This window comes from Ctenocephalides felis, unplaced genomic scaffold (assembly GCF_003426905.1).
Source record: "Ctenocephalides felis isolate EL2017-DRISC unplaced genomic scaffold, ASM342690v1 CF-g0.4_SCAFFOLD_01604, whole genome shotgun sequence".
Classification (NCBI taxonomy): domain Eukaryota; kingdom Metazoa; phylum Arthropoda; class Insecta; order Siphonaptera; family Pulicidae; genus Ctenocephalides; species Ctenocephalides felis.
Genome location: NW_020537758.1, coordinates 12,189,796 through 12,203,255, shown reverse-complemented (window position 1 = coordinate 12,203,255; position 13,460 = coordinate 12,189,796). Strand labels below are relative to the sequence as shown.

The 13,460-nt window shown below is 29.7% G+C and overlaps 4 protein-coding genes across 4 annotated transcripts in view; all 4 read right to left on the bottom strand.

Annotated features, from left to right (window-relative positions):
* Window positions 1–3,518: 3,518 nt before the first annotated feature.
* Window positions 3,519–7,652, bottom strand: LOC113373378 (two pore potassium channel protein sup-9-like). The gene is made up of 6 exons (XM_026613680.1): window positions 7,526–7,652; window positions 6,065–6,282; window positions 5,692–5,973; window positions 5,508–5,626; window positions 5,334–5,443; window positions 3,519–3,805 (listed from the first exon to the last, which is right to left on the bottom strand). Exons 1-6 carry the CDS (start codon window positions 7,650–7,652, stop codon window positions 3,519–3,521), a joined length of 1,143 nt encoding a protein of 380 aa, XP_026469465.1.
* Window positions 7,653–8,859: 1,207 nt separating this feature from the next.
* LOC113373377 (transmembrane protein 17-like) lies at window positions 8,860–9,636 on the bottom strand. Its single transcript, XM_026613679.1, has 4 exons — window positions 9,603–9,636; window positions 9,417–9,535; window positions 9,208–9,321; window positions 8,860–9,144 (listed from the first exon to the last, which is right to left on the bottom strand). The coding sequence occupies exons 1-4, from the start codon at window positions 9,634–9,636 to the stop codon at window positions 8,860–8,862; spliced, it is 552 nt and encodes a 183-aa protein (XP_026469464.1).
* Window positions 9,637–10,156: 520 nt separating this feature from the next.
* On the bottom strand, window positions 10,157–10,634 carry LOC113373250 (iron-sulfur cluster assembly 1 homolog, mitochondrial). Its single transcript, XM_026613550.1, has one exon. It carries the CDS (start codon window positions 10,590–10,592, stop codon window positions 10,200–10,202), a length of 393 nt encoding a protein of 130 aa, XP_026469335.1. The 5' UTR covers window positions 10,593–10,634; the 3' UTR covers window positions 10,157–10,199.
* An 842-nt stretch (window positions 10,635–11,476) lies between these two features.
* LOC113373376 (dihydrolipoyllysine-residue succinyltransferase component of 2-oxoglutarate dehydrogenase complex, mitochondrial-like) overlaps window positions 11,477–13,460 on the bottom strand; it is a 3,634-nt gene continuing 1,650 nt past the window's right edge. The window contains 10 exon segments of the mRNA XM_026613678.1: window positions 11,477–11,562; window positions 11,565–11,610; window positions 11,684–11,713; window positions 11,715–11,800; window positions 11,803–11,841; window positions 11,899–12,050; window positions 12,052–12,189; window positions 12,274–12,425; window positions 12,493–12,660; window positions 13,264–13,356. Of these exon segments, the coding sequence (XP_026469463.1) occupies window positions 11,477–11,562; window positions 11,565–11,610; window positions 11,684–11,713; window positions 11,715–11,800; window positions 11,803–11,841; window positions 11,899–12,050; window positions 12,052–12,189; window positions 12,274–12,425; window positions 12,493–12,660; window positions 13,264–13,356 (990 nt within the window).

The following is a 13,460-nucleotide window of genomic DNA, read 5'->3' as shown; positions in this document are numbered from 1 at the left end:
TTGGATCGTTCAACAGTTTCTGAGATATGCGAGGTCGATGGGTGGCTTGCTCCGAGCTCAATACTAACATTTAAACGGATAGTATGTTCTCAAAAAAGCGTTCTGCAATTTTGATGAAATTCGACACACATTGTCACTATACTTTACCCAAAATGTGACCAAAATTCCAAGTGGAATCGTTCAATAGTTTCTGAGATATGAGAGGTCGATGGGTGGCTTGCTCCGAGCTCAATACTAACATTTAAACAGATGGTATGTTCTCAAAAATGCGTTATGCGATTTTGATGAAACTTGGCACAAATTGTCACTATACTTTACCAAACATATGACCAAAATTTAAAGTTGGCACATTCAATCATTTTTCAAAAATTTTGTCTAGGTACTGTGATGTATGGTGAGGGATAAGGTGGGTTTAATTTTAAATATCACCATGTATCACCAATAAGGAGAAGAGATCCAAAAAACCTTAGAAATCGATCACGTGATTCATGGACAGCCTCAAAAGCTTTATGTCTAGAACATAGCTCCGTACAGATCAGAGATATGGATCCGTATCTAAGAAATGGCGACAGAAGGTTTTCTAAGGTTTTGAAATGTGATATTTTTTATTTTATTTTATTTTATTTTATTTTATTTTAGAGAACTTCTCATATTTTATGAACAAAGTAGTGATACCATATTTTATAACTAATAAATTGAATTATAATTTTATAATTTCTGGTAATAAAAAAATTCCTAACATTTCATAGTTTTCGCTTTGATTTATCATTTGTCTACTATGTAGTACTTACAATGAATTTCTTGAATACTCATTAATGAGTAATATAAATATTGTGTTAAAAATTTCTCTAGGAATTTACTCTATTTTTATTTTTATTTATTCTATTTATTTTTCATATTTATTGACGCCCACATTAGCACTGACCTATGTAGCCTTTTTATATTTCTTGTACATTAATAAAGGAAATATAACATTTTTGATTTTTGATAGAGAGAAAAAAGAACTCTACTGATCGAACCCATTCCTCCAAAAAGAGTGCTTCTTACACGACGTCGTCGAAGGTAAAGTAGAAGGACTAAAAGGATTGGAAAGAAGAAATATGCAGATGACTGATGATTTACACCAGGAAGCATGGAAGCAAAAGTTTGTAAAAAAAAAGAATCAATAATAAACCAAGTTTATATCAGTTACAATAGCGATGGGTAAGTGGTGTGTCCATGTATATTTGTTTTTCAAACACATGAATTCAATTTCGTACCAAGTAATCGTGTAAATGTAACAAAGTACAAATACTACTAAAATAATGCTGTATCAGCTACTTGTACAGAATGATTGAAGCTGTACATTGCTTATCAAATAAAAGTTCTCATAACAATAGATTAATAAAAGTGTTAAGATAAGAAAGTATCAATTCTGTTCGTCATAACGGCATATTCCATACATGTAACATATATTAGAAATATTGTTTTTGGGAGAAGAAATAAGCAAGTTTTCAGGAGAAAAATACAAGTACATATTTAAATTTATTATTTAATCTAATAAAAAATTCTGTTTTAGATTTCCTGAAAAAATTTATAATTCTTGTCTTTATTTTGAGGCATTTAAAACAAGTGTGTGAAAGCTCTAAATCGATTCATACAAGACAGTTTCTCATAAGAAGCAACTATCAATTGTACTGGACAATAATACAATAAGAGGTCAACAGAGATATGGATTGTTATTCTTGAAGAATGATTAAAATTACTATAAATTATTAAAAAGATTAGTCTTATTTTGAAAATATTATCTATAGCTCTGATAGGATTGAATTTTATCAAAGAAATAAATAATTCTCTGACAAATATTTGAAAAAATCAATGAATCTTCAAGATATTTATGCAATGCAAAAATATATATCACCACGTCCAAAGATTCTTATGAATCTTTAATAAAAAATAATAGTCACATATTATAACATATGGCTGTGTGTACATAAATCTCATATGTTATGAAAATTGTATAATTGATAATTAAATTTAAGTGTTAAGGATAAATAAATAACAACAATGAGATTGTTATATTTTAACAAAGACTTTATGATAGATAAAAAAAACTAATAACAATTATCTGACTACGTATGAGATAAGAAAACTATGTTAACAAAGAAGTTTTTGTTTCAGACGGCAATTTAGATAATGAATATATTTACACAATTAATATATAAGAAATTGTATTGACTTCCTTATATATATATATATATATATATATATATATATATATATATATATATATCATATATATATATATATATCAACAAATCTAAACAAATTGAACACATACACAGGTGATAATTTTGATAAACTGTCTTACATAATTTATCTATCTCAATTTCAATTTTTCAATTTCTAAACCTCATTAAAATTGTATTTAACACTAAACATGAATAGTAAATGACAAAAAAAACTTTCATTATTCAAAATTTGAATATTGACATACTTTGAACAGAATGAATAAAATATGTAAAAATGAGAAATATTATGCTGTATGTCAAATATATAGCAATTATTTGTGAAGAATTATTAATGTAATAGCTTTAAACAAGGTAGATTGAGAATAAAAAAGTATGTTGAGGTTTAATTATTTTGACAATTAGTGAGGTTATGTTCAATTCGTTTACCGCAAATTAAATTTACATCTACTAAAATGAAATTCTTACCTCTGTTTCCAATTCACCATTTGTCTTCTTATCATTCACAACCTTACGTGCATCCTGTAAAAAACACAAAAGAATCTGCAATCATTTGCAATCTGACATGTTTGTTGATGTTAAAAGGATCTGACATGGCAGCCGATCTTTACATATTCAATTAATACAGATATATGAATATACTGTTCCAGAACGATTCGTTATTTAAATTTAAACACTTTAGATTTATTTGCACATAAACTTTAGTTTAAAAGATACATACCTTTTCTTTTTTAGGCATGTTAAAAAAATAAGAAGCAAGAATTGTCACTATCACCGCACTTGACTTTTTACAAAAACACACTGACTTTTGTTGACGTATGGCGGCGCTACCAACTGGAACCTGATTTAAAAATGGCGCGAATTTTAAAATTCAAATTGTACATGACGCAAATAAAATAAATGCACTAACGATTACAAATATTGTATTCGTTATTAATTAGTATAAAATATTTAATATATTGTAGCCAATTGCTTAGTAAATTTAGACACCAGAACTCTATGGGAAACTTACATGTATATATTCAGTACATATGTATAAACATCTTGTTTAAATTTTATCTAATATTAATATAAAAAATATTACACAAATACATCATATATGAATTAGTCCGAATTCACAAAGATTTTTTTAAAATTTAAATTGTATTATTATAAATTCATTCCAATATTGTAAAGTTAATTTTCAAAGCATTCAAACATCCAAGATTCCCATTGACATGGTTATCACACCACATTTGAAAAAAATACACCATTATTTTAGTCAAATAATTTAGAATATTCGTTCCTATCTCATATCGACATACGTTTCCTCCTGAAACCGTATGTAAATATTTCCGGTGGCTCTATAAGAAAATCAGCGCCCTGAGAACCTGCTCCAATGTTACAAGCAGACTCCAGAAGGAGTAAATCACTGGCATCAACTCCTGGAGCAGGAATTAAATCTGCTGGAGGTGGTGCAGGATTTAAGAAGGAATCCTGACGTCTGTGACCAGTAATACTTGATCCACCGAGACAAGTGCAAGAACAGACACTGTCCTGATCTACATGGGCTGCATCGGCATCAGCTCTAGGATGACCTGGGAAAAAAGATTACAGTATCACGTTACAATGCTACAAATTGTTATATATATATAATATATATACGTATATATATATATATATATATATACTAGCTGACCCGACATACGTTGTTCTGTACCCACGTCTATAATTTTTCAATATTTTATACTAATATTTACTGCTTAGTTAAAAATAATAATTACTGTTTTTTGAATTACTATTTACACCAATATATGAGTGATGTTGAATGTAGAACTGTTTCAAATAAAATGATTATTCTCAATTCCCACAGGTCACACTTTAATTATTCATTCAACAAATATTAAAAAATGTTCAATAAAATTGTATATTAAAAATTATACACTGCGATTTATAGAACAAATTTATGTCCAACAGCTCAATTTATTTTATTGCATTTAAGGGTTATATAGTATTTTCAGTCATACATGTAGATGTGGATGTATAAATGAATGATTTTTTGTTCATTCACGACTAAAACATTGATTTTCCAAATTTATCACACTAAAAATGATCGTCTGCTTTGTGATTTATGGTCATAGCATAAGATACACGTGTTTAAAATTGAAATTTTTTAAAAAGTACAACAAATTCAGAAAGAATTAATATATAGCATTCGCGGCAAAGGTGAAATATCACCTTTTATTTTTCTACCCAAAATAATTGCATCAATAATGTTGCTTATAATTTTTATAATTTCGTACCATATTTTAACTGGCTTTTAGTAATTTTAATATCTAAATTGCATTTTTTCCTCCAACAAATCAATATACATTATTGCTTAAGTTTATATTTGAAGTGAATTAATTTGTCAAATCCTGTTCACATGTGCTCTATTCAACTTACGATCAACAAAATTATTGCTCTGTGAGTTTTTTTTACTGTGCTCCAATTTACTTGATATTTTGGAAATAGGCTAATCTTTATCTTAAGTTCAGAAGTGAAAACAATTTGCACTCCGTCACCATCCATCGCATTAATTGGATTATTACTCTTTTAATTCTGATTTTATCAGAACTTGTATTAGACTATTTTAAAGGTGATTAAATGAGTTACAACTTTTTCTATCATAAATTTTACCGTAACTTCTCTTATTGTGAAACGGCGAAGGGTTAAAGGGCTCGAAGGACCTCTGGTTGGACAGCCGCGCACTTCTTAATTAATACCTCTATCAATATTTGTGTAATGAAAAAATAATAAACAACAATAATTAGTCAGAAAAATATCTCGAATTTTCATATCATTATCATATCATATATATCATATCATATCATATATATATATACTTTTATACGTATTCTTTCAGAGATATTATAAATGAGAAATTGGATGTTTTTTTAATGTTTTTTTTTCATGAAATCATGAGTTTTTTGAAAATCGTTTGTACTAAAGTGGTGGTATTTTCTAGAATCCATCAAGATCTCTCAAACCAAGTTTTTTCTAGATGGAATACGATTATTTTTAAATTTGGTGAATATATATATATATATATATATATATATATATATATATATATAAAACTCTTACCTGCAAGCAATTTGCCATTAACTCCTACATATTCACCACTCTCCAATGATAAAACGTGTCGAGAAGCAGCTTGTAACTCGTTGTCTTCCCGCAAACCGTCTTCAGCATTCCTAAAACGCATTTAATTATTTAATAAAGGTTTTTAATACTGAATAAATATGTTTATTAAATTACATGGTCATGAATCTCAACACCAGCAAATTTATGCTCGCAGCAACCACTGCCAAGCCGAAGAGAATGAAGACCAAACTTAGAGCAACATATCCAGGTTTCTTTGTTAACGCTTGGTCATTCTAAAAATAGATCAAATAATATTGCCAAAAATCATTTATTATTAAAATTCATTTTTTATTATTACCTGAAGTGCAACATAATCTCCAAAGCCAATTGTGGTTAACGTTACAAAGCAGTAGTAAAAGCTATCAAAATAGCTCCAACCTTCATATCTTGAAAAAACTGCTGCTCCAGTTGTAATAATAACTGATGATAACATACCAGTTGCAAGCATCAGATTCATTTCTGTAGCCTCAGTTCGGGAGCATCTTAAATAACGTTTGGCTCTTTTGATGACTACAGAAGCCACTTTGTTAAGACGTTCACCAATACTTTGGAACATCACCAGGCCCAAAGGAATTCCCACCTTGGATAGGAAAAGATCAGTAATTGATATAATTTATAATAATATTAACATATAATTTTTTAGAATAGTATTTATATCTATTTTCTATTACCATCGCATAGGCCATACAGAACGCTTTTCCGCCTATCGTTACTGGTGTCGAATGACCATAGCCTATCATGGCTAAGACTACTGTGGCAAAATAAAAGGCCCCAGCAAATTTCCATTGCGGTCCTGCTTTATGCGGTTTATTTTCTATTATTACAATTTCTATCATACGATAATCTTCTTCTGTGATATTGTACTTGTGAATCATTTTGTCTCGCACATCTGCAGAATATTTATAATTAAAATAAATAGGAACAGAAATAAGAGGAAAATATATATTATATGCTATGTGGTACTCCGACATACGAGATAAAATAACTACGCTCCTATGTCGAATCGCTCGTATCTCAAAGCATTTTTTTTTTTTAATGTAAAGGCGTTCGAATTTTGTTAAGTATTTTGAATATTATAAAAGCAAAATACACGAACTTTAAGGGGGTATTCTAGTGTAGAGCGAAGAATTTTAGGTCATTTTTAAAGTGTCGTAAAAGAAAGCAATGAAAGTTTTTACTATCCATTTTTTTACCACTTGTTTATTAATATTATTAAAATACAAAACAAATACAAAAAATAAAAAGTTGAAAATAATAGAAACTGGCAGCTGATGAAGTCGGTGGTCTCAAAAAATTAGCACCTCAGTCTTGACATGATTTCAGCCCTCCTAGCCATCGAAAATGCAAAAAATAAAAAAAAATATTGATCTACAATGATGTCGCAATCGCCCGAACTAGCAATGAGTAAAAAATTTTTTTTTTACAAATTGGCGACTGTTTAAAAAAAAGTGTTTTTTTTACTGTTTTTTTGAGTTTCTCAAATTTTTTAAAAATAGTAAAAATTGGAATTTTGGGATAATCCTAGTTCGGGCTATAGATAGGTCTATAAACAAGACTCTCTGAACATTTCAAGCAAATCGGTCGATTAAAACTCGAGAAATCGTGTCAACAATACTGAAAAAGTCTGTTCTGAGAAAAACGCATTTAAAGTTTTGCGTGAATCCAAACCAGTATGGAGACCGCCTAGTCAGCAAAATACCTATATCTTTGAAAATAATTCAAATTTTCAAAAACCTTCTCGTACCCATATTCTTAGATAGTTAAATTTTGAAAATATGAAATTAAAAAAAAAACGATTTTTTGAATTTCTACACTAGAATACCCCCTTAACATAAACTGTACAATCACTATTAAACCATTCCACTCGGCGGCATCCGAGTGGAAAGGGTTAAAGTATAATAATTCTCGGTATATTCGCGTGAGTAAATTTCTAAATATGATAATTTCATTTACAACTGACTAAATTTTTCATATTTACATTTTGCCTTCAACATTTTTTTAGAAAATTCTTACTCGCTCAAAGCTCGTATCTCAAATTTTGCTCGTATGCCAAAGCAACAAATTGCTCCTTTCCCGACTCGTATCTCAAAACACTCGTAAATCGGGGTACCACTATATTTTTAAACACTGACCTTTTAAAAAGTCCCAACGCCTCCTTTCCGTATCCGATTCGAGTGCATCAAAAACTGCAGCCCCAATTAAAAGGTAAGTAAAAGTGCATACAACTAAAGATAAAGTACGCACATTTTGCCTCTTCATTGTAAAAATATTATTATTTATATTTATATTATCATTATTTTATTATTTTAAACCAATTGGATTCAATGAGACTCATTGGATTCCGCATGGAATCGCGTTAGATTCTAATTGGATTGTTGAATTTTGAAAAACCACTAACTCATAATAACAAAAACTTTAAGTTTAATAAAGAAAACGTTCTAAAATTAATATTTTAAGCTTTATTTACATTCCCTGTATACACAATGTCAGATAATTCGCAAAGGTTATGTTATGGGCGCATTTATTGATTTTTTGGTCCATGTACAAAAACCGAAGCGTTGGTGAGATTTTAAAATAAAAAATATGAATTTAATGTAAATTATTTATTTTGTAACAGAAATATATATATTGTCTAACATTTCATAAAAAATTGAGTATCTAATTTTTATACTAAATATTTTCAACAAGAATACTTACAGGATTATTAATAATTATTGCTAGAAAGCATAGTACTAAATATATGAATTTAAAACCTATTCTAAATTTAATTTTTCAGTCTATATTGATTTTGGTATCTAGTAATGTATTGCTAATTTTTACCATTCTTTTTTTTCAAATTTTTGAACAAAAGAAATTCAAAGGAGTAAATTTTCCCCTGTACTAACAATATATACATATATACATACATATATATATATATACAGTGGCGTCGGAACCGTGTGGGCTGTGTGGGCTTGAGCCCACCCATGAATTTTGATGGGGGGGCTCAGCCCACCCATCAATTTCAAAAAATTATATGGTTTAATATCTCTAAAAAAAAAAAACGAGCCCACTGGCTGCCTATCAAAAAAAAAAAAACGAGCCCACCCATCAAAAATTTGGTTCCGACGCCACTGTATATATATATATATATATATATATATGATAAAATTGTTTCTTGGGCATCCATCCAATAATTAAAAAACAGATTTATTGAAAAATGTTAAATTGTTTTAATTTGTAACCCTGAAATATTTGATTGTAGCACTGAAGATGGGTCAAATCAAGACCCGAAACGTATGTTCTCTGAATAAAAACATTTTTCAATAAATCTGTTTTTTAATTACTGGATGGATGCCCGAAACAATTTTATCGTATTATTTCACCATCTGAAGAAAAACCTCTCGCTTTATATATATATATATATTATATATATATATATATATATACCTGTATATATAACAAATCTATTATTTTTACGTTTTCATTACCGTGTGTTAAAAACAGTATTTTGTTCCATTCTAATTCCATCATTCGCCTTACATAAAACGCCTATTTGTGCCTCCATACAATATTTCAAAGCCGTATAATGTGATAACCGTTTTACAACAAAAAAACTAACAAATATTTCTATCAAACTCATTGCAGCAACTGCAAAGTAAAATAATTTCTCGACAATTGGACAAAGAGTGTATGGACTAAATAATATATAGCATATTAAAGGAAATTGTAATACTGTTGATATAATCCAAAATCCGGCCAAATCAGAAAGCTGAAAAGTGTTAATGTTAACTTTAAAATACTTAAAATACTAGGTGAATGTGGACTAGTTTACCTTCTCTCGAAGATTGCCATTGTATCCCATAAATAGACGTACACATTCGATTGAAATTACTCCTAATATCAAAGGAACCATTATGATTCTATGAATTCGGTTCAATTCATCAAACTAAAAAAAATGTATTAAGCACAAATTAATTAATAAGATTTAAACTTAAAAAAATATATGGATGAATATTATTATATGGATAAATTATTTTATACCTTGAAGTATAAACAATAAATAGTAACAAATGACCAAATTGGTAGCAAGCGAACATTTACATAAAGTAATATTTGTAGAACAATACTTGTATGCACATCATCTTGCAGCAAGCTTGGTTCTGAAAAATATAAAATCTTTATTATCACATTATAAATTTTGTAAATATTGCTAAAATGATATTTTACCAAGACTTTGTTGTCGTTTATATTTTCCATTCATTAGTATTTTGCGTTTTAACCACTTTTAATAATTTTTGCTTTGATCACACTGTTTCAACTATCGTTCCCGGGGTAACAAAGTGTAAACATAGAAGATATTAAAATTTTATCAGTGTGATGTAATAAGGAGATAATGATTTTATTTTAAATTAATAGAAAAAAATAACTTTTACGCCAATTTTTTTACTTATTTGATAAGTAGTATTTATTTTCTGCTACTTGCTACTTGTTATTTATTTTGTTTTACCTATTGATGTATCAAGCTTCAGTATGTTTTATATTTATTATAGAAAGTGTATTAAAAAATATATATTTTAAAAAATATATTCTGCATAATCATCTACAAAACTTGTAAAAACAAGAACAAATGTTCACACATAAAACATCATGAATTTAATTATAAATATATATTATATTTACACAAAATTTATCTAACAACATTAATAAATTAATATATACATAACAAAACAAATCTAAAATATAAATTCTATATTTCGTAGTCAATGTTTTGAATTCCTATTAGTGTGCTACATAATCTGCTTCAACTATCATTTCCAAATTTCTTTATATATTGAAGGACTCACCGCATCCACAGGTACCTTTAATATTTGGATTATTAAATACAAATTCTGAGGACAACTTTGTTCGTACATAGTCCATTTCTGTTCCTAGTAAAGATAGTTGTGCTTTTTTATCTATTATTACTCTAACTCCATCCTGCACAACTTCTTCGTCCATTTTTTCTTTAGAAACTGCATAATCTAATGTGTACGAGAGCCCGTTACAGCCTCTTTGTCTAACTCCAACTTTTAAGCCTATATATTCAGATTTTCCTTGTAATAATTCTTTTATTCTACTAACTGCAGCAGGTGTTAAGGACAATGCAGCCCTTGTAGGTATTAATTTTCTTCCTTTGATTGCTTTCACAGTTGCTGTAGCTATAACCTTAGTTGCCATTATGATTGATTTGTTAATAAAATGTATGACATTATAAATATGGTGCAAATATTTAAGGTTTCATGTTCTTTGACTTATTTTACGGGAATTTAATTAAAATTTATTTATTTCATAATTTTTGTTTGAATATGTAATAGAATGACATTAGTGTTTCCATTGAAGGTTATGACATTAGTGTTGCCATTGTGCAATTCATATCAAGCTATAATAACCCGCCAAATTCAAAAATAACTATAGAACAAATCTCTTCTTTTGCTTTGTTTTATTTTTTATATAAAAAAATTTTAAAAAATAATAAACACACAAGAATCAAATTAACACACAATTCAAAATCACATTCATTTATTAAGTACCTTAATTTACAAGTGCATGATAAACATTGACAGAATTTAAGCTGACGTTTATACATTTATAGTGCAATTACTCAAAGCTGTTTGCAAATCAGACGTCTTCTGAATTGAAACAAAACATTTACTAAACACTTGTTATATTTAACATTACTTAATTACACAACAAAATCAATCATTTAAATATTGCTTATTATGAAGTTCTTTGCATGAAAATACTGTACCGAACCAAAACATTTTACAACCTAGTCAACAATCAAATAATATACAACTAGATGATATTAATGATTTTATACAAGATTGCATAAGATGTCGTATAATACTTTGAAACATTAATAAAATATACAAATCATAAAATATAGAATAAATTCATCAATTTTTAAGTCATGATTACATAAAGAATCATATATACAAAAATAAATTATTATAATAAAACAATTAAATTTAATAAATAATGCTTTAACAGCTATTTCTATTCTAATAATTTGATTGGTTCCAAATGATTGATGATGTGAATAAATGTTACATGTTTTCAAATTACAAGCCAGCTAAAATTATTCGGGGATCTTCAACTGCAGACTTGATCTTTCGCAAGAACATAACAGCCTCACGGCCATCAATCATCTATGATCGTAAGTGAGGGCGACGTACATCATTGGTCTAACTACGACCTATAATATATTTACACATTAATACAAAAAATAGGTTAAACAAAAAATTAAATTTATAATTTTAACTACTTACTTGACCCTTAACAGCAATGGGACGTTCAAAATATACCGTGCATACCCAGAATTGAACTTTGTGGTGGATTTATAATAGGAGTACCCATTAATGAACCAAAAACTCCGCCGTTACTATGGTGAAAGTGCCTCCATCCATGTCTTCAACAGTTATCGCACCTAAATAAAGAATACAGTATTAGTTTTAATAAGTTTAAGCAATTTTACAAGAATTACCCTTTTTGGCTTTCTCTCCAAGTTCATTAATAGCAACTTCAATGTCAGCAAAATTCATGCTCTCAACATTTCTCAGCACAGGAACAACAAGACCTTTGGGTGTTGCAACAGCTACAGATATGTCGACAAAGTCACGGTAGATAATTTCACCCATCAATGACAGCATTTACAACAGCTGTCTTGTAAAGCAGCTAGGCTGATGCTTTACAGAAAGCAGACATGAAGCCCAATTTGATTCCATATTTCTTCATGAATCCATCCAGATGATCTTTCCTAAATTGCATGATGGCGCTGAAATTGAAAAATATATATATATATATATACATTTTATTAGAGATTCATAATAATTTATATTTATGGTGCATCAAATAAAACCTCATATCAATTTCATTAAATGTTGTCAACATAGCATTGGTATTTTGTGCTTCTTTGAGCCGGGACGCAATTTTTTGTCTCATGCGGTTCATCTTAACACGCTGTTCAGTCCTGGTACCCGTAATTTCCTTGGTATAATCTTGAGGTGGCATCTAAAATGATAAAAACATCTTACGCATTAGTATAATAAATATACATTTACATATGTCAACTTTTTACCTTGATAGTGGCAGTGTCAATGGCTTGAGCATGGCGCATGGCAGCGACTGGAATCTGGGCACTAGGTGCTGCAGGCTTTGGTGGTGCAGGAGGAGGACTTGTTGGAGCTGCTGCTGGTTTCGGTGGTGGTGGTGGTGGCGGTGGGGCAGCCTGTACCTTTGGAGGTTCCTAAGAAAAAAAAAAACATTACTCTGATTAGAAGGCAAATTTATACAAACTATTTAATCAAATTTCCTGCACATTGTTAAATTATTAATTGGTCCAAGTATGATATGATTGATGTTTTAAGAATACAGCAAAATTATCATTAGCAGTAACACTGACCTTGCCTTTCAACCAACCCGGCAGAAGTTTCTTTAACCCTGATTCTTCCTCATCGCTCTTGTGTGCAAGTTATTGAGAAATAAGAGTTATTGTTAATGATAATTTTATGCAAATATTTTTTGATTTGGTGCAAGAGCTCAATAAATAAAGACACAACAATCAAGCATAAAAGCAGTGTCTTCTACCTCCATCGATAGTTGTAGAATTTTAATTGTAGATTTCTATTAATAGCAAAAACTATACTGGTGCTAAAGCCCCTCTAATTTTTACCTTTCTGACAATTATAGGTGGCTTAGGAGAAGGAGGCGGAACAGGTTTTGGTTGAGGAGTCGGCCTCGGTGGAATCGGTGGAGGTGGACCCGGCTGTGCAGACTTTGTCTGTCCTGGTCTATAAGGAGGCGGTGCAGGACGTGGTTTAGGTGTAGGAATAGGAAGTGGCTTCTTGACCGGAGGTGGTTTTTTAGCAGCCGCAGGCGGCTTTGCTGGTGATTGGGCTCTTGCAGGTGCTGGACTTGGCGCTGCCGGTCGTGTAGGAGGTTTCTGAGGAAGGTGGATTTCAGGTTCAGGAGGGAAAAAGACATATACATATCATATAAATTAGCCAGCTCGTTCAATACGATCGACGGTCTAGGTATTCAGCTTAT